Source organism: Fringilla coelebs (assembly GCF_963513975.1).
Source record: "Fringilla coelebs genome assembly, chromosome: 4".
In the NCBI taxonomy this organism is placed as follows: domain Eukaryota; kingdom Metazoa; phylum Chordata; class Aves; order Passeriformes; family Fringillidae; genus Fringilla; species Fringilla coelebs.
Window position 1 is genome coordinate 67,821,547 of NC_140032.1, and position 19,883 is coordinate 67,841,429.

The 19,883-nt window shown below is 44.3% G+C and overlaps 1 protein-coding gene across 1 annotated transcript; it reads right to left on the bottom strand.

Moving 5' to 3' along the window:
* Positions 1 to 13: 13 nt before the first annotated feature.
* On the bottom strand, positions 14 to 18,941 carry FGF2 (fibroblast growth factor 2; the record flags this gene model as incomplete). Its single annotated transcript, XM_084204936.1, has 3 exons — positions 14 to 209; positions 3,776 to 3,879; positions 18,764 to 18,941. 3 exons carry the CDS (start codon positions 18,939 to 18,941, stop codon positions 24 to 26), a joined length of 468 nt encoding a protein of 155 aa, XP_084061062.1. The 3' UTR covers positions 14 to 23.
* Between the last annotated feature and the right edge of the window lie 942 nt (positions 18,942 to 19,883).

The following is a 19,883-nucleotide window of genomic DNA, read 5'->3' on the forward strand; positions in this document are numbered from 1 at the left end:
GTGCTCAGAATCTGCCATGGAAGTCAGCTTTTAGCAGACATGGGAAGGAAAAGGATAGCTTTCTGTCCAGGTCCAGTTTTTGGTCCAGGTTTGTACTGTCCAGTTCTTTTCAGTGCCACGTACCAATCCGAGTATTTCCGTGACCGGTAAGTGTTATAGTTATTGGATTCCAAACGTTCAAAAAAGAAACATTCTTCTGTTGCGTATTTCTAAAAGGGAAAAGAGAAAGCATTACTGGTGTAGCACCACAAATCAATTCTTCACATTCTGGGGGCTAACTTAGCAAGAATGCGAGCAGTACCTTTGGTTTTAAGAAATAGAGATTAACTGTTTCACAACTGAAGAAAGATACTGTGAAAATATTGTTAAAAACTTATAATAAGAGGTTTTTACCTATGCTTCATTCATTGTCTCTAACACAAATTAAGCAGCTTTTCACTTCCTTTTAATTACTGTGTAATTCTTTGTTCTGATCAGAAAATGTATAAAAGAAGCCTTTAAGAACAAAAACTTTAAGCAGAATATAGACAATTCAGTACAATTGCCCAAGCTGGAAATTCAGGCAGAGGCACATCAAAAAAGGGTGAAAAAAGAAAAGTCCCTATTTCTCCCCAAAGCATATGTGACACCAGTGCTTTCCTACAGTCCATTGTCTATGTAAACATTTTGACATAAACCCCATCATTAAGGTGACAAATGACAGCTCAGGCTTTTGAACTATGTATTCCTTAACATCCCCCAAAGGTGACATTTCAGGAGCTGGACCGCTGTCTAGAAAGAGCAGGATGCCAGCCACTGCACTGTCAATCTCAGCACCTGGAAAAACTCTGGATATCTGTGGTTTTTCCTTTCAAATACACTTCAGTCCAGGGTGCATTCAGAGTGCAGATCTGACAGTAGAAGCTTTCTCAGCACCTCATGAAACACCTGAGCTCTGCTCAAACTAAATGCAGGTTATTTTCACATTCCTTGTGCACAATTTGAATCCATAACATCAAAAGACAAGAATTTCCCTTCGAGTCAAGTCCTTCAAGTCTAGCAAAACCTGGCGGATCACAGCAAAGCCACGTAAGCATGACAGAATGAGCAGGTCATATCCTTAAATAACAGATTATTTATCGTAAAATACAGGTCAGTCAAAATTCTTCCTTTCATGAGAAGTTTGGGAAATTTCTTCATTAATTTAAATAATCACATTTCACTCCATAAAGTGAAAGTATTTCATTTTTATAATTAATTTGGAAAGTCAAAATAAGCCATATCGGATGGGAAATGTTTCCATTTTTTTCATAGAAAATCTGCTGGAACAGATGCATTTCTGCACAAATATTTTCAGTTAAAAGAGCATTTTCCAAGGGGAGGTTTTGACTATCTGCATTCACATCCAGCCATTTCCTCCAGTGGTAGAGATCACCTCTACCCCATGACTGACTCTGTTAGTAAAGAACATGAAAATACTCTATTAAAAGCTGCATCATCCAGATCTCCAGACAAGAACACGACCCATTGCACCCCCACGCAGGTCAGCAGGGTGAGCAGTGGTCCACGGGCTGTGCAATAAATCATCCTGCAAAGCCCAGCGCAGAACAGACCCTGCAGCATGTCTCAACAAGTAATTACAAAAACATCCAACAAGATGAAAAACAGACCTGAATAAGAATTTGCAAACATATTTACAAAAATATTAATTTATTTGTAAAACAAAGACACTACACAAATTAATCCTGGACACCGAAAAGTAATTAAAAAACCTCGGACATTAAAAAGGACAGAGCAGTACTTGAGTGACTGATTAAGAGGACTAAATTGTGTGTTTAGAAATGAAAGTTCCATAATGTTTTAAAAGAAATTTCGGCGGTGTTTCACCATGTGCAATTCACCACAGACATTTCCAGTGTACGCTCTTTGCGAGCTCTCATGAAACACAGCCCTGCTCTAATGAACAAGAGACACTGGCAATTAGAAACAGTTTCATGAATGTGTTTAGAGGCAGAAAATGGTAAATGCACAGCCAGCCACAGACTGTTGGAAGTCACAGTGCAGAAATCCTCATGGAAAAACATTGCCAGTGCTACAGAAAACAGCCATGAAATTGCAGCAGCGTTTTTTAGGCTAGTTGGAGAAAAAATGTCTTAAAAGAGTTGAGTTTCCACCTTTAAATAACAACAATGTTGCGTGCAGCAAACATGATTCAAGTAATACCCATTTCCAGAAACAACAGCAAAGAAAAAAAGAGTTTTACAAGCTCAAGCGAGAAGCACAAAGTGACCCAACTTTACATACTCTGAGAGAGTAATTCCGAGTGACTGGACGATACTTCACAAGCGTTTCCCCTTACAGGAACTAAGCAAACAGAAACTGCCGCAAGGGAAGCATATTGTACAACCAAACCCACCGTGCAGCAGCAGATCAGAAATCCCAAATATAAGCACACCCCTGTGTGTATGTTTATAATTTCACAAATGGTGCTAAACAGCCTGTTTTGACCATTCCCTGTCACTCAGGGTACAGAGTGCTATTAGAATGGGAAGCCGAATGCCACCGCACCAGCACCACAGGAAATTCCCAATTATCCTTAACTCAAGAATAGCACAGTGGACAACTCCTCACATTTTCTTCAACTGAGCTGTCACACAATATCCAAGTAACTTGAAGCAGGTTCTTTAACTGCATTCCTGAGCCCACACAAAACTCCCTGGAGCCAGAACTGAGGAGCGCCCTAGGGAGCCCAGCTCCTGTAAAACTACTTTCAGTCTCATTTCAAGGAAGCAGAAGAGGGGAATCAAATAATTTCTGCATCCCTTGGCACGGGTCTTTCATTAGCTGCAGTTCAGCCAGGGTTAGGAATGCACATTGTTAGCCCCAGCCACGGAGCAGGCTGGCACAGAGGCTGAATGGCGCTGTGTGAATACACAAAGCACCAGGGGCTATTGCAAACCAAAATTCTGGCAGGGTGAATGCCCTGGTGCTTCACCAGGTGCTTCACGAGGCAGTGAAGGATATAAATGTGGATGAGGGATTTACAGTGTCTAGGTCTCACAAGCAAAATTAATGTAACTTCAGCTCTTAAAGCAAAATTTATCAATTGGCTCAGAGAGACATTAACTGTCCGAGTCTGCTGCACACACTTGGATTTAAAACACAGTTAAAAATTCAACTGATACCAATAAAACACACAAGAGTTTAAACTTAAACTAGTCTCAATGGAGAGCAGCTTAATTTATCCACACTTATATAACTTTTTAAATTTTATAATCACATTTTCAAAATTATTTTTCTTGCCAGTTTTCTAGTTGGGAAGTACAAGTTCCCAAAAAAACCTTGACTCTCTACAAAGAGGAAAATGAGAAAATAATTTATACAGATTAGTACCATGAAAGTAATTTTTTAAAAGGAATTTGTTTTAATTTCCCCTTCAAAGAGATCTTTTAAATTGCTTTATGTGCAAGTAAGTGAAAGAGGAAAAAATTACTCCTGAGGGTAAAAAGGCAGACACTTTACTCTTCATTTGTTTTTATAATTTCCTGATCACTGTGATTTTTTTCCCTCTCAGACAAGCCATTCCTGTTTAATTTTGCAGCTCCTAGGTAGGGCTGCAAATACCCAACTCCTCCTAATTCCTATTTCAAGTAACTGAGAGGAGCTGTGCAGAGCTCATTTCTCCTGATAAATCCCACACCGAGCAGCTGAGTAAGTCCTGCAGGAAGAAAGGCTACCCCACACAGAGCAAGGGTAGGACACAGCAACACAGAGACATCAGGCAAGTGCTGCTTACCAAGGCCAGCAATCTGCCATCTTCCTTCATGGCCAGGAAGCGATTGGCACTGACACCTTTGATGGACACCACTCCTCGCTCCTCCGCCTGAAGCTGCAGCTTGACTGCGAACAAAAAAAAAAAAGAAGACAAAAGGTTTCACCTTCGTTCACCTTTTTCAGCCATCGTGGGAGTGCAGCAGGCAGTGCTTCAAACACTCCACCACAGAAAGCTTCAGCTTGCAATGAAAGTAGTAAATTTTCAACATTTGGCTTTCTGATCCTGTTTTTAGAAAGCAAGAAGCTACTTTCGAATTTGCAACGGCGAGATTGATTATTCCATCTTTATTTCATATAAAGGCAGCTTAAAACCCATGAAATTCCTTGAAAGGCCACTTAGGGCACAGTCAGCTGCTCCAAGAAAATGGAAATTTTTCATGGCAATTTTTCCAGAGGTATCTCTCGATGTTTGCAGAACAGCATCAGACACAACGCACACAGCTCTGTACAGGCAGACTGTCAGCGAGCCTAACTGAGACTGTCCAGGTCCATATCACTCCCTAAGGCTTCTGGCAGTTCCCGACAGAAAATATCCACTAGTTTACCTCATCCATCCAACAAGTGGGTGGAACAAACAAACAGAACTGCAGCAGTAGGTGAAGGCAGCAAAGGCACAAGAAAGAGTGTTATACGAGGCAGGAACATGTTTTGCATCAATTAAAAGAAATTAAAGATTTTATCGAAATGAAAACCTGTAAGGTGCTATCACACAGCTTTGAGCTACTACCTGTGAGTTTTTAACACAACACTTTAAATGATTTCTGTAGCCATAAATCCAACCCAGTAGTTTGGATGAACACATGAAAACTTCCTCTTTTGCCTGCCTTTGCCTGTTGTGTACAACATCTCAGATGAGAGCTTCCTTCACCCACCTGCTTTGGTTCAGCAGGTACTTCATTCCACTTGGAGATGCAGTTTTCAATAGCTTGAGCTTGTCAGCCATCAGAATAAATGCCTGAAGTGACTGTAAATTTTGGAGAAGGAGCATCTCTCGAGATTCAGAGAGAGGTTTTTGCTTATTTGGCTTTTTGTTGAAGGGAAAAAAAGACAGCACTGAAGAAACCAACCGAAACTCCAACACCAGGAATACAGGGAACATAAAACTGTCGGGATTATTGCTGCAAACTCTTTTTCAGGGTAAAAGTTAAAAGTCAGACGCAATTTCACCTCAGAATCAAGTATCCAAAATATAGTGCTCCTAAGTTATGAGGCCAAAATCAGACTTGTGAACAGCTCCAAACACTTTGGTGTAACTCCTTAGCCTCTGGGGAAGCAAGAACGTGGAAAAGTGCTCTGGGCAGGGACTGTGGGAAATGGACTTTTGAGATGTGCCAAGCACACAGCTTTCACCACACACTTAACAAGAAACAGCTGTGGAACAGCTGAAAATTAATATTAATTACTACAGTACTGACTTATTATGCTTCATGACTTTCTCTGGGCAAAAACACACATGAAATCCTACAGCATCACACTGGGCCAGAAGTTCAAATTCTGTAAAAATAAACTTCTGGTAAAGGTTTCTAAGTCCTGTAAAAATTTGTGTAGCTTGTGAAAAGAAAAAAACCCCAAGGTGTTCCTACAGAGTTTGAAAAGAGCTGCAATACTGAAAGCTCCAAAAGGAAAATCGGCTTCACTGGGTTTTCCTCTCCAACTCCAAAAACACATGAACAAACAGAGCCAGAACGGTACTGTGAGTTTTTCAGGTTTCAGTGTTATTTTACAGTTTTATTAATGCAGTGAGTATTTGCCACAGGGTTACACTGAACCGGAGATACCAAGATACAATACAGCCTTACTGATGAAACACATTTTGACCACATGATCATCTGCAGAGGTGACAATCTGAGGTTTAGCTCCCTGCAACTAAATTGGTTGTAAGATAAATGTATCACTTGGCACCGATGATCTGCGTGTTTTGCAGCCTTTGGTCACCAACAGCAATAGGGCAGACTCCATTCATCATTTCACATCTACTTGTTTTCAGCACAACTGAACCTCAAGACCCCATCCATGAATGTAAAATAATTAAGACATCTGTAGGCCAAAAAAAGTAACAGATTGTTGTGCAAGAGCTCACTAACCAAGGGCTAAAAAGGCCCGTTTCCCCAGATATTCTGGCCCCCCTAGCAGGGCAGTTAGTTAGTTCCCTGTTCCCATTCATGCCCTGCAATCCACGAAGAATGCCAAGCACAAGGCTCTGCTTGGTGCCTGCTGGTGCTGTGAGAACACAGAGCTCCCCCGCTGAGCAAACATCCCCAAGACTGGGGCTAAGTCATCATTAAGTTATTAAATTAAACAATAAAACCAACTCAAAGGACCCCGGAAATTTACAGCTCCTATTAAAGACTTTCTATTCTATCATAATAAGCTTAATAGAATAATTCTGCTGAGGAAGAAGGAATGAATTGCAGGATGTACATCTGCACTTTCACACCAGCGGAGAAACTCTGAGTGATGTAGCTTGAGTGAACCTACAGTGCCTTACTTACAGTCATATAAATATGGATAGAGAGGGAATGTTTTTTCCCAACAATACACAGAGGTCTGTTAGAGATTCTTATTCACTGGCTGAACAACACCACAATGTGTACAGTCCAACCTGTAGAAACTAGTACAATCTATGGCACTAAAGGAAGCTGGAGCACACTGCAGCAGGCACTGAGATGTTCTTTCACAGGGTATGTGGCCAGGACAGATGTACAAGCTGCAGGTTAAACTAAACAGCGTATTTCAGAGAGTTACAAATGGACATTTATTTCACAACTTGGAAAGACTTTTTTCTAAGAATATGGAAGTTGAAAAGTGGCATTTAATAGCATTGTGGTTGGCAAAGTTTCAGATTTCTGTAAAAAAAATGGATCTTCCTCATTTTCTTAGAGACCTCAAAAAAAATTATTTCCAAGGCAGTTTTGCACAGTCCAGTGGAGAAAATAATTTTAAGGACAGGTAGCTAGACAGGAAAGCTGTTAGCAAATGCAAAAAATGAAGAAAACATGAACATTTTCCAAAAGCACTTTTAGTGTCCTGAGCACTAGAACTGGAAAATCACACATACAATGCAAACTCCCAGGTCCTTTTACAGTTCTGATAAACCAAAGTTTTAGAGTGGCCCAGACCCAGGAACTGCACAACTTAAACAGTCCCAAAAGATTTCACTGCTATGCATCATGAACAGTTCGGCCAAAAATCTCCTTCAAAATTGGTTCATTTCAAAGACCTGGGCAAAACTACCAACTTAATACTTCAGGAAAACAGAGCTGCACATTCTGGAAGTTGCTCGCTGCTGAGGTGGTTCTACCTTTTGATTCCCAGTGGGAATCTGCTGGCAAGCCCTTTGCCGGGGCAATCCCTGTGACCAAAGCCACTTGCTGGTATTTCACTCACAGCAGCTGCACTGGCTAAGATGTTCTGGGGCAGGAGAATGCCACAGGATTAGTAAGGAAAAGGGAAAATAAAGGTCACAGGGAGGAAAGAAAGGGACAGAAACGCATTTGGAATAAAAGGCAAACAAAAAGAGCCAAGAGCAGTGAAGACAGGGCAGGGTAAGGGCAGTACAGGAGGGTGCTGTACTGGAGCATTGAGGCAAACTCACACATCTGAAGGAGGTGGAATTTGAGAAAGTATTAGCCAAAGGGATTAATAAAACCCCCATTTTCCTCCTCCACAAGGAAATGGGAACTCTAACCACTATATCAACGAAAGCATGAAGTAAAAACCCACTATGAGCTTCTGGCTTTGGATGCATTTACACAGCAAATAAAGGTTTGATTACAGCTTCAGCTGTATTTTCACTGTAACCCTTCTAGCTAACACCCTACAGACAGACTTCAGTTCAGACTAGAGCTACAAGTACCATCCCTGGTGTCAGGATCACACAAAACTCAGGTCAGAAGGACTCCCTCTAGTCCAGCCTCCTGCTGAAGAGACTGCATCACTTCACAGTGAAAACCCTGCCTGCCACACTGACTGGAGCTAAGAGAGCAGCTCATGGCCTGGGAAGAGAGGAAAAATTGGAGACTATTTCAACCTCCATTTTCAATAACATACAGCTGCTTTATTGGAACAAAAAGCAAAACACCTCTCACTCAGTTTACGAGAAGGGAGAGTTTCTGTACCCCCAAAAATCCCAGGCTGCACGTCTCTGGATCAATGACTAGTGTTACTACAGTGTGCTGTGGAAAAGCTCAGCCCCAGCCAAAGGCTCAGGGCCCATCTCCAACATATTTGCAGAGGCCCTGTAAGGAAAATCTTTCCACGAGGCCCCCCGAGTGACAGCGCGGTAAAGCTGCTGCGCCAGCTCCCATTGCCCATCCTCCCACACCTCCGTGCCCACAGGAAAGCACAAAGCAGCTATTCTGTAGCCTCACTGCAGAGGTGGGTCAGCTCCCGAGGGAATAAGCATCAGAAATGCAACGAAGTTCACAAAAAAAAGGGGGAAAGTAAGACTCAACAATGTTTCGCTAAATGCAACACCCTAGAGCCAGATTCCCACTCCGCCATCCTCTGTGGCTGAAGCTGGCCATTCCTTCACGCTCGGGGGCATCTATTCCCAGCCAGGTGTCCAAGCAAAACACAAGGAGTCAGACGTGCTTGCTCCACACCTAACATGACAAACCCTCCCAAACCCAGGGGCTGGTTCAAAGCTACACATGCATTTACAAACACACATATATTAACACCCCCTCTTCTGGCTTTTCCTGTCTGTTGGATCAGATCCAAACCCCAGCCTGGTGATGCCTACTGTAACTTTCTCTAAGAATTGCAAATATCTTTGTGTCCCTCTGCTCACATCAGTCTCTGACAGTTTCTGATACCTCCTTCTCAAATACACAATTAGCAATTTAACATCTTCTGCTATTTGATAAGTGCTGATGTACGAGGCATCCCCAGGTCTTCAGACTGTGAACAAGAGAACAACTCCTTGTTCGTATGCTCATGGTAAAAGTGAGCCACTGCCAGAGTCACTAATGCAGACACTGCCTAAAACCTGAAACACATATGAGGCACTGAGAGGAGAAATAGGAGAAACAACCAGCAAACCTTAGCAGGAGAGGTGGGCTGCTTATAAACCAAACCATTAGAATTGCAACAAAAACAATCAAGCCAATGGAGTGTCAGGACAAGAAACAGTGAGTCATGCTCCCATACAAAGGCACATTTCTTTGCTTTTGCATGACAACATTCTAAGTGTATCTTTTTCCTTTTTGCCAGCCAGAGGCATAAAACCACTCGCAGACAGACCCAAGGTGTCCAAAATGTAAACATCTACAACAAAAATACACACTCGTGAAATACAAACACTTCAGGAAGTTCCGATTACACTTAGGAGTAAACCAAGGCTTAAAGCAGAGCAATAACTTGTGTAACTGTTTAAGCATCCACCCACTATGGTAATCAACCACACTAACATGGACATTCGCAGATTTTAAGAGTTTTCATCTTTTTAAGTAGTACAGATACTGAATACAATGGAAATTATTTCCCTATTCAGGTTCTCCACCTATTCTGATTTTTATCTTGACCTCAATTCCGGCAAGTACCCAGTTCTACCTAACATGCACCTATGACACTGGGAATCCTCCCCATGAAACACTGATGACCAAACACACAGCATTCTCTGGTGCTCCCTATAAATTTCATATAAAAGACAGTAAAGTCATCATGCAGGACAGTAATTTCAGAATAGTGTGACATCCAACACTTCTGGCAGCAGTGTAACACTGCTTCTTGCCTGTGTGCCGACATGTAAAACATGCACAGCCACACTTTTCCACTTCTCACAGCTTGCATAATCTGGTTGATCAAACCTAGTCGAGCCCTTTAAAAGTAAAAATGTCTGCAAAAGCAAATCTAAAGTTTGTGGATTCTGCTTACAAAGCACGACTTGGGCATTTTGTGCTGCTGAGTAAACAGCGATTGCTTCGCATTACGAAAGGATTTCCTACGCCAGAAACTCCAAGCCACGTCATGTAAAAACCCTTCTCAACGCTTTCTGCCACACTGTTTGCTGACTCCTTGGCATTGCAGATGAACTGATGCATCTTTGGAAGTCAAGGGCAAAAGCAAACAGAAAAAAATTTCTACCTTCACCAGAGAAGAACTTCATTCCTTACTGGGTACAGTTAATAAAACTTAGTCTCCAAATTACCATTATTTTCACCCCATATTGTTGATTTAGAAAAATGTTTCAGGCTTTCCTTATCAAAAGAATAATGCATGCCTGTTCACATGTAGTTTTTTTAGGACTGTTCCCAAAGGGCTTTTCTTAGCAAGGGTAAGGTATGCCCCACGTTGTTTTCATCTGCTTTCACTTGGTTCAGTATTGACTGAAGAAAATTGCAGAATAACCCCTTTTGGGTGCTGAACTTCGGAACAAAGCTGGTGCAACTGTTCAGCCAACACAGCCGTGTCAGAAGACATGCACAGAACTTGCAGAGATTCTGCTTTATGTTCATTGTGCGTTCATTCATCTCCTTGTAACTATGACCTGTTTTTCACTTGCAGCAAAACAAACACATAAAACCAGGGACAACCCAAGGCAAACACAGGAACAGCATTTCAGAAGACAGAGAAGGTAAAATGTGTAATTTTTTTTTAGAAGGTATTTTGTAGTGTTCCTCCTCCAGGTACAACTCGCACAACTACTCAGTAGTACACGATATTTCAGGGCTGTGGCTGATGTCAGAGCACTAACACATGAGATGAAAGGCAAAGGCTGCCAGAGCAGTGGTGAGACATTGCTGCCCCATAGGCTCAATAAGCCTCAGTGTCACAGCTGGAAAGGAAAAGCTGGATTTTAGGAATGCCAAGAAGAATAAGTAAATGCTATTTCAGGGAGTCTGGAGCACAGTGGTGAAAAAGGAACTCTGTCAGCACCCAGGATCCAGAGAGATGGCACAGCAGATGGGGAGGAAGAAGGAACAACCCCATACAGAGGAGCTCCTGTGAATTGAGCTGTCTTTTACAGCTGATTGCTCTTAACCTCGCCAAAAGGTTGAGACAGCAACTATGCTGGGTTTGTACTTCCCCATCTCCAGTACCAATGAAACTGAACTGATCATTGAGACTTTAATACATATTTTTGCAAAAAGTAAACAAATTTTAAAAAATTTAAAGCCATACACGTGCACACACAGTATAGCACTGGTGCCAGCACAGCTCCTTTATTACAGGGACAGTGCAAATGCCACAATAAGCTCAAAGTCTTACTTCATCATCCTATTTCATCCCCTTCCATCAAGCTGTGTAACCACCCTGTGCTGACCTTTAAATAAAGCATGCACAGGGGAACAGCAGGAGCTGCAGTGAAGGACAAGAGCTGTCAATCACTGCTGACCCAGCACAGTAATAAATCCCAGTCTTCACAAAAAGGCTCTAATTTGCTTTTGAATGCAGCCTTGCTTGAGAAAAGAATTTTATTTGTAAGAAATCAAATTCCTTAACTGAAAATAAAACACACAGTGCCTATCTGGGTAACACGCCTCAGTTTTATTCTGAGTACATTTGAACCATACTAAGAAGGGATGTGAGCACTTTCCTGACAACACAAGAGAGACCTTGAACCTGCAGCTTGGAAGAACCTACTTGACTCCCTGCTGCTTCAGCCTGACCATTGCTAGTACCCATATCCTGGTTTAGATCTATGGGACAGTTTCAGTGCCCACACTGCTCCAGTCATCTGCAAGAGGGTACTCCTGCAGTACAGCTGCTACAAGCACTGGCCATCAAACTGTCTCACCTTACACCACATCAAAGCAGCAGCCAGGCACCCCACTCCTAGTAGCATTTTCTCCTAATTAGATATCAGATTGACGATACTGATCCATGGGACTAGAGCCTGATCACTGGAAAACACCTTGCTACTACTGGTACATGCTCTGACACAGGTAAGTGCTCTGGAGGAGGCTACTGCTTGAAGCTGTAAAGCAAGCAGAAGGTTGAGACTGAAATAAATAACACCTGGCAACATGAGCCAGTTCTGTGCACCTCTTCAGCTTTGAGGAATTCCTGCATTTCTAAGGACATGAGCATTGTACATTTTCTTCTTCCATCTTCCTGAATGAACAACGTTACTGTCAGCAAAACATCCACAGTGAGTCTGTAAACATCTCTAAACCCACAAAATGAATCCTTCCTATTTACATACTCCAAGGAATGGCCAGGAGCACGCTCAGCTGTTCATCCCAACTGCTCTGTTACAGGTGGAGAAACGCAAGGAACTGAATCCACATACTGTTTCCCAGGAACTGCTCAGCCAAACAGGTCTGTGCAGCAGGATTCCCTAAGTGACTTTTCCACAGAGGTAACAGCCTCTGCATGGCCATTGGTAGCTGCTTCTCCACACTAACACATGCTTCTGGTTTTGTATCCACCTCTGTTCCCACAGATATCAGAAGGTCCCACAGAGTAACTGCACACAGCCACTCTGCCCAGGAGTGTTGGTCTCTCCATTGGTCTTCCCAGAGTTGTGGGACTGTATGAACTTTCTATGTAATACAGTCCCAAAATTACTATTCTAACCTGAACTGTAGCACAGGTGACTACTGCATAGACTCTGTTCATGCTTTTCAAAACACCTGTCTGGGAAGATGTTGTATCCTGTCCTGCATTTTAACAGACAAAATGGTTCAGGACATGGCATTGCAGGATAGGCAGTGACAATCAGCTGCCACTGGAGAGGGACACTCCATTCCACACTACCAGCACTCCTACCACCTCCTTCGCATCAGCTCTGGCACTTTTCTTGGCATCTCAGTGATGGCTATGTGGTGAAAAATAAAGGCTTCAAGATTTTTTCCCCCAGTATCCAGAAATGCCTAGAAAAGATATCAAAAAATTGATGCTAGTTGCCAGAGGTACTGCAGACCTTCCCCCAAGTGCAGATCCAGATGCTGCAGTAACTGCACACTTGAGTATGTTAATGACATCCTGAAACACCAAAAATAACCCCAAAGTTACACCCCCAGAGAATGGCACAGAGTGTCTGGGGATATGGAGTAAGTCTGCATCAGGCATCGTGGGTCAGCCTGAGAGCAGGAAGGAAAGAACTAAGAAACAGACTACAAATATTTTCAAGCTGTATCACAGCTGACGTCTCTCCTTGCTCTTACAAAACACCACCATTCAGGATTTCACAGCCATGGCTACAAGAATTCTGTGACTTGCATATTCCAGGAATCCTAATGATTCTGGTTTTATGAGATTTGCTAAACCCTATCAGAAGGTAACAGACAAATCCCCAAGCTCTGCAGCACATGAGCAGAATTTCACCACACTGGCACTGCACATAGCCATGGAGTCTGCGCCCTACTTTGCCCTTTCCCGTACCCTCAGTCTCCTTCTCCTTTGAGTCACTCGGTCAATGTGGTTTCAAGCTCTGAAAATCAGAGATGAGTGACAGGCTCAGCCAGGGTCACTCCAGCAGCAGTGCACCATGGCAGCTCCTGCAGGACGACCTCCACCCAACAGCGCAGACATCATCTCATTTGTATTCTCGGCTGATCCTATCAAGCTCCAGTCAAAATCTGGCCCTACCCTGAACAAACAAAAAACTACGTAAGATAATAACCCTAAAATGCCACCAGCACTCCAGAGAGTCGCCCTTTGAATATTTTTATTGACAGTCTGGAGACAGCAGAAGAGGCACAGGCAAACAGTTGTTACCAAACATTATTGAAAATGATGAAGGGTGAGAGAGCTGCTTTATTTTGAAATGCGTAGTCTTAAATAGGTGCTAACAAAAGCAAAGGCTATTAATTCTCCATCAGGATTGAAACACTATCTCATTACCAACTTTAAGGCTTCAAAAATCATGCCGTAAACATTTCAGATACCACCTGGTATAGATATTCAATTTACAGATGTTGTACACTTATGTACGTTCTTCAGCAACAGTAACGTGAGCATTCTCTGGGCTGCATTGGGTCTGGTTTGCTTGTATTAGATAATTGCACTAAACACACTGTCACCAACTGTCAAAAGCACCATTAATTCCAGGGCTGTGCACCAGTTCAGCACAATCCATCACCTCTCAAGTATCCTGGAACAGATGGCCACCGATCCCAGGGCAATGCTCCCAAGTGTGCTAAAAACCATAATGATTAAATAATTATTTATTAGAACTGCCTGCCTTATCTGTAATCCAGAGGAGCTGCGGATAGCTTACAGAGATAAAGTGTCACTGAAAAGACTATGATTTAAAATTCAGGTTGAGTTACTAAAATAATTTACTTTCTGTAAAATGCTTTTAAATGTCGCTGTAGGACACGAAAGAACGCACACACGCACCGTTCTCCAGGTGAGAAGGAAAAGAGAGCGTTTATTCTCTGACTCCATAATTTATAGTTTTACAAAGGTAACAGTGGATTGGAGGATGACAGTGCCACCTCTCCACAGACACTGGCTTAACCAACAGTCTGTCAACAGTGTCTGTTTTCACAAGAATGTAAATTATGAGTTGTTTACAGGAAAGTGTGTGGGAAAGTTCTTTACAAGAATGTCAATATCAGAAGGCTTTTCTAGAAATCTCAAAAACCCAGGGTGACATCTAAATATGACCCCACTACAGATAAACTTTTTCTTAGAATCAGCTGCACAAATTTCAAGCATTTATGAAATAAATGAAAACCAACAGCAGCCACCTGATCTCACATGTTATCTGTATTTCCAGTTCTGGGAGTGCAGCAGCTAACAGGAGTTGGATTATTGTTTTCCTGCAAACCAGACTATGTAAGTACCTAGAAGTGCTCCTGATTTCCTGTGTGAGACAATCTAAGGGCTAAATCCTGCCCTCTAGTGTACCTGTGGGTGGTGGTGCCCTTAGAACCTTCCCCACTTCTAAACTGGGCAGAAAAGAGCTGGGAGGGACAGGACAGTTCACTGCCCACTGGAGACATCTCATGTTGCCTTGGTTCACCTTGGGAGTGTATCTGCTACTGGATCACACAGCTCTGGGGTGAGCAAGACTCACCAGGACCTGGTATAGAGGAGTAGCAGACACAGTGAGAGATGAGAAGGCATCCTCCCCTGGGCAGGAACATACAGGAACATGATGGTATTTCTTAGATAAAAGAAGCAAAGGAAGCATATTCCCAACTTTTTCACACAGGCGATCTCTGCTACCTCATCCCCTAAAGGCAGCTACATCCAGGAGCCAGGAGGAATTTCCATGCTATGCCACAAAGTACTTGGCAAAGCAATTCAGATCTGTGCAACAGATGAAAAGTAATGCAAAAAGAGTCTGTTTCCAGAAGAACTTAGGCAGAAGCAACGTATTTGAGCATTTAAGGGCAGGGTTTTTTTTTTTAAACAAGTCACCTCTCACTTAGTGCTAAGATCTGGGAAAGATCTTGCCCGGTCAACAGCTCTGGCCATGTCTGTGGGACACCAAAGTGGGAAAGAAGATGTTCCAAGTCCCAAACAACTTACCTATGAAAGCTAAACACCAGGCCCTGAACCATCATACGGAAACACTTCTGACATTTGCTCAGCTTGAGGATCACCCTGAGTTTTCTCCCACTGCCTGATCAGTGATCAGATTTCCATCGTCTGCACTGAGCTTCTCTAAAAGCCAGTCTATACTTTAGCAGTCTTTCCAAAACAAGTCTTTCTTTAGAGCATAACCATTTAAATGTTGTGAGAGAGGCAAGTCAAAAATCTTAATATTAACAACTATTTATGAAAGGAACCTTCTTCAGAAATTTTCCTGGACCAGTATAACCCTGTTTTACATTTTCTTCAGATATTTATGGAAGAGGAGAGAGGTACTGAGCAGGAAGAAGGTGTTTCATACATCTGCAGGGTTGACTGAGCTCACACAGCTGAATCCTTTCCAAGTGAGAGTTTGGAGCCTTGTCACCTCATTAAGGAATGGACAAGAATGGCTCAGGATGCCTTGGATACTGTCTTGGGTTATGCTCATCATGAAACAAAGCTGCTTAAGAAATTATGGAAATACATAAATGCCAACCATTCCTCATTTAAGGAAACTCTGAAAGGAACCAGCTGTGCTACTAGACATGTTCTAAATGTATGGATAAGTGTTCCCTTTCCATTCTCCAGGTTTTTCTCCCTCACCAGCACTGTAGCCTCTTTGAGAGAAACACCTCTGGAGAGCTTCTAAGAGCCTTCCCAAAAACACTGCGTCCTTTGTACAATTTCCAGGGCATAAATCAACAGTTGTTGATCAACAACAACAACAAACCAGCCATGGTTTTTGTTTTGCTTTAGACAACAAAACTCTCAGAAAGCGCCTTCTGTTTCTTGTTTGTCTGAAAGTACCTCTTCAAGGGAAAACACTCCAGACAGAGTCCCCAGAGTGTGTCCAAAGGGGCACTTCACTGGAGTCACGGCAGCGCACGCGTCCGGTGTGGCAATAATGGCCACGGAAGGTGCCCTGTTCTGGGTTTCAGCTGTGTGAATCATATGATCCCAATCCTCCAGCACGCGGGATGCCAACTTCCATTCTTAATTTCATTAACAACACAATTATGAATAAATGAAGGTGAGTGGGGTGAGTGTAAAACCATGCCATGACCTAAAGCAGATGTGTATTGTGTATTTCAAATAGAGGCAGGAGGAGGGGAGCTAAAAAGGACATGGATCATGGAAATTGTTTATAGTATTAAAACTTTGGTCTGAAACATAAGGAGACAGTAACTTGCCTTTTAAAATAAGAACTTCCTTTAAAAGTAAGAAGGATGATGTGCTACTGAAATGTTATTTTGTATAATTAATTCCTAAGAATAGCAGCAGCCACAAGCATGTCTAACTAACGGGCCTTTCATTATTTCTAAACCAAATTGTGCAGACATTGTATTTCTTTTCTCAAAACCACCTTACAAAACCTTTTGCTTAACTAAGAAAATCACCCCGAACTACTCGAAGTGTATATTTTCATTGCTAATTTCTCTTTTAAAGTCCTCTCACGTTGTCCAAGATTTATTGCCCTCTGCCATGCCAGGAATACCACAAGATTTCACAGGGACTTCCACAGAGCAGCACTCACCAGGTCAGAGTTGAGCAGAGTCGTGTGGTATGACATATTTACAGAAAGGATGCTAAGGATGTGAACCACACAATGCCCCAGCAATGAGCCTCGCTGATGCTTCAAGCACTGATTATTCTCTACTTCTCAGAACTAGGGTTCTTCCAGGAAGAAAAGAAAAAAAAAAAAAAAAAAAAAAAGGAAGAAAAAGCAACATGCCGAGAGCTGTCTGATAATGAAAAAAGGAGAGAATTCACTACTAGGAAAGCACAAGATGTCAGTTGAAAATTTTGGTATTGATAAGGCTCAACAGGAAGAGAAAACACACATTCAATTGACTCAAGAATGAAAAACCAGTGTTAGTTTTCCTGAGAGAAAAAAAGGCAGGATGGAAGAAATTATTATGGGGGAGCTCTATGATGAAAAAGGCAGCAGTGATAAATACCACCTCCACTCAGGGCAGCCTGGCCCAGCCAGGTGAGTGCACAAGAACACACACCACTACCTGCACTTTTCAAAAGCAAAGATAGGGAATGAGGGAAGAACCCAACAGCCATGGCAATGTCTTGGGCTCAGCTTCAGCCTTGTACATCCTCCACTCAACATCACCTCCTTTTGCAGCACATTTCCATAGCTACTTCTAGGGTGAGGTGTCATGTCTGATGAACTAATGAGATTTATTTCCTTTAAGGATTCCTGTTACAAGATTCCTTTGGAATTGTTGGGTAAAACTAATTGTTTTGCAAAAGGTGAATGTCTGAAGTGGAAAGTAATATTAAGAATCTTTGGTCTGTCTCCTCACTTCCTTTTCCTCCTAGTCCATGAGTAGATGCCCGGTCCTTGCATCCATCACTCAGAGCACAGGTGCAAAGCAGATGAAGAATCCCAGTAAGGCATTTCACCTGCTCCTCATGCCAAGTGCCTGCAGGCAGGCCTGCACACGGAGCACAGTAAAAAATTCCCTCCAAGCAGGAATCGCACTGGGACGATCTGACCCAGCAAGTCCCTGTACCTGTGCTGAAGGAAATGCCTCACAGGTGCATCAAAACTCAGCACTACATCCACAAAACCTCCATGCTGAATACTTCCAAAATATTCTGCGCTCTGCAAAAGGCAATTTGTTTGTGGGACAAAAAGCAGCCCATGTTGCTAACAGCAACCTGCCCAACACACTCCCTGAAAGCCTGTGATCATTCAGTCCATGGGCTGTGTTCCCAGCCCAGGAGCCTTTCCCCCCTTCAAAAGATCAGGTACTGGAGGGACAGCCTCCTGCTGCTGCTGGTATCCATACATTTTATCTGTATCTAAATCATCATTAATTAAGTTTAAAAAAAAAAACCAAAACAATGCAACATGTAACATTTTAAGCCAAAAAGGTGTTCTGACAGCAGTTTGTTACAAACCCTGCTTCCTTCGCCAGATTTACCCCTCTGTTCGTGAGAGTACCTGCGTGCCAAAAGTGCTCCTATTCATGAAGACCTACCGGCACCGGGAAAACGAACAGCCTCCTCCCTACCTTGATGCATCCAACGCATTCACTGCCGCCGTGTAGAGCCGTCAGGTGCCATCAGACCCGTGTAAGGGCCACGCAAACAAACTAGAGACCCCTTCAAGCCCGTAACAAAACCTCTGTGCACCTGACAAGCTCTGTACCCAGCAGGTTGAGCGCGGAGCCGCCAGCGAGGCTTTGCCCCGGGACATCCCGCGGGCGCCGGTGCGGGACCACCGGCTACGGGATGTGGGTATGAATTAACTGGGTATGAATTAACTCCGTCTGCGTACTCGCGGTTATTCGCGCAGGAACATTCGGCACACTGACGGGCGCTTTCCAAGCACGGCTCGCTGCCGAAGCTTCGGCAGGGCGGGACGGCCGAGGCGCGGCCCCTCTCGCAGCCCCGCTGCCCCGGCGAGGAGTCGCCCGCCCGCCCCGGTGCCGCCCGTGGTGGTCCCGGGACAACTCACTGTGCGGGTCGCTCTTCTCGCGGACGCCGTCCACCTTCCCGTCGGGGTTGATGCGCAGGAAGAAGCCGCCGTTCTTGCAGTACAGGCGCTTGGGGTCCTTGAAGTGCCCCGGGGGAAAGGCGCCGCCGCCGCCGTCGTCGGGCAGCGTGGCGATGCCGCCCGCCGCCGCCGCCGCCATGCGCCGGGCCCCGGCGGCACCGCGCCGTGCCGGGCCCCCGCCGCCCCCCGCCGCCAGCGCCGGGCGGCCTCGGCCCCTGCCCCGGCCGTCCAGCCTCGCCTCGCCTCGCAAGCCCCGAGCCCCGCCGAGCTCCCGACACGTCCCGTTCCGGCCGGTCCGCGGGAGCTGCGCAACGGTGCTGCCGGAATCGGGAGAGCGGGAAGCAAGACAGGCGGCAGAGCCCAGCACGCCGGGGACGGGCTCCCCGCCGGCACCGGGCTGCCCCCGCTGCGCCCCGCCCCCGACCGCCCCCGCGCCGCGCCGGGGGCCGCTCCCTGCGCCGGCACGGCCGTCCCGGGGGACCGGGCAGGGGCGGCAGCGGGTCCCCGCGCCGAGGGACCCCGGCCTGGAGCACGGGGCTCTGTCCGGATGAGCATCGCTGCCGGCAGCGCTGGAAACGGGATGCAGCGAACATCGGTCGGACATCTTTTCCTCTGGTCTTATAAAAAAAGTAACTGGAGGGTTATTTTAGATCAGAAGAAGTTGTGTGGCCTCTGCACCACACTAAATTGTTTAAATCACAATATGATGACACATGTGTTTAAAATAAATTCGTGGTAACAGTTTTGTTCCATTGCATTCACCAGAGACCAGTTCTCCTCCCATCCAACAGGAGCAAAGTGATAGCAAAAGGCAACAGGTGAAAATTCTGGTACAGGCCTTCCTCCTCTAATAAAACAAATGTACAAAGTTTATAAAGTATAGTGACCCATCAAATGCGCTTCATGCCTGAGGCTGACAACAAAACAGGGTGAAAAGGTTTGTTTCCCGAAACATGCTTTGTGCCCCTTATCTCCTGCGTAACAGCAGGCAGGCTGGCTGCCCATGCCTGGAGCTTGGGAAGCTCTCTGGCTTCAAAGGCAGCACAAGCAGCCCTGGACAGTCCCAAGTGGGACTGCAAAC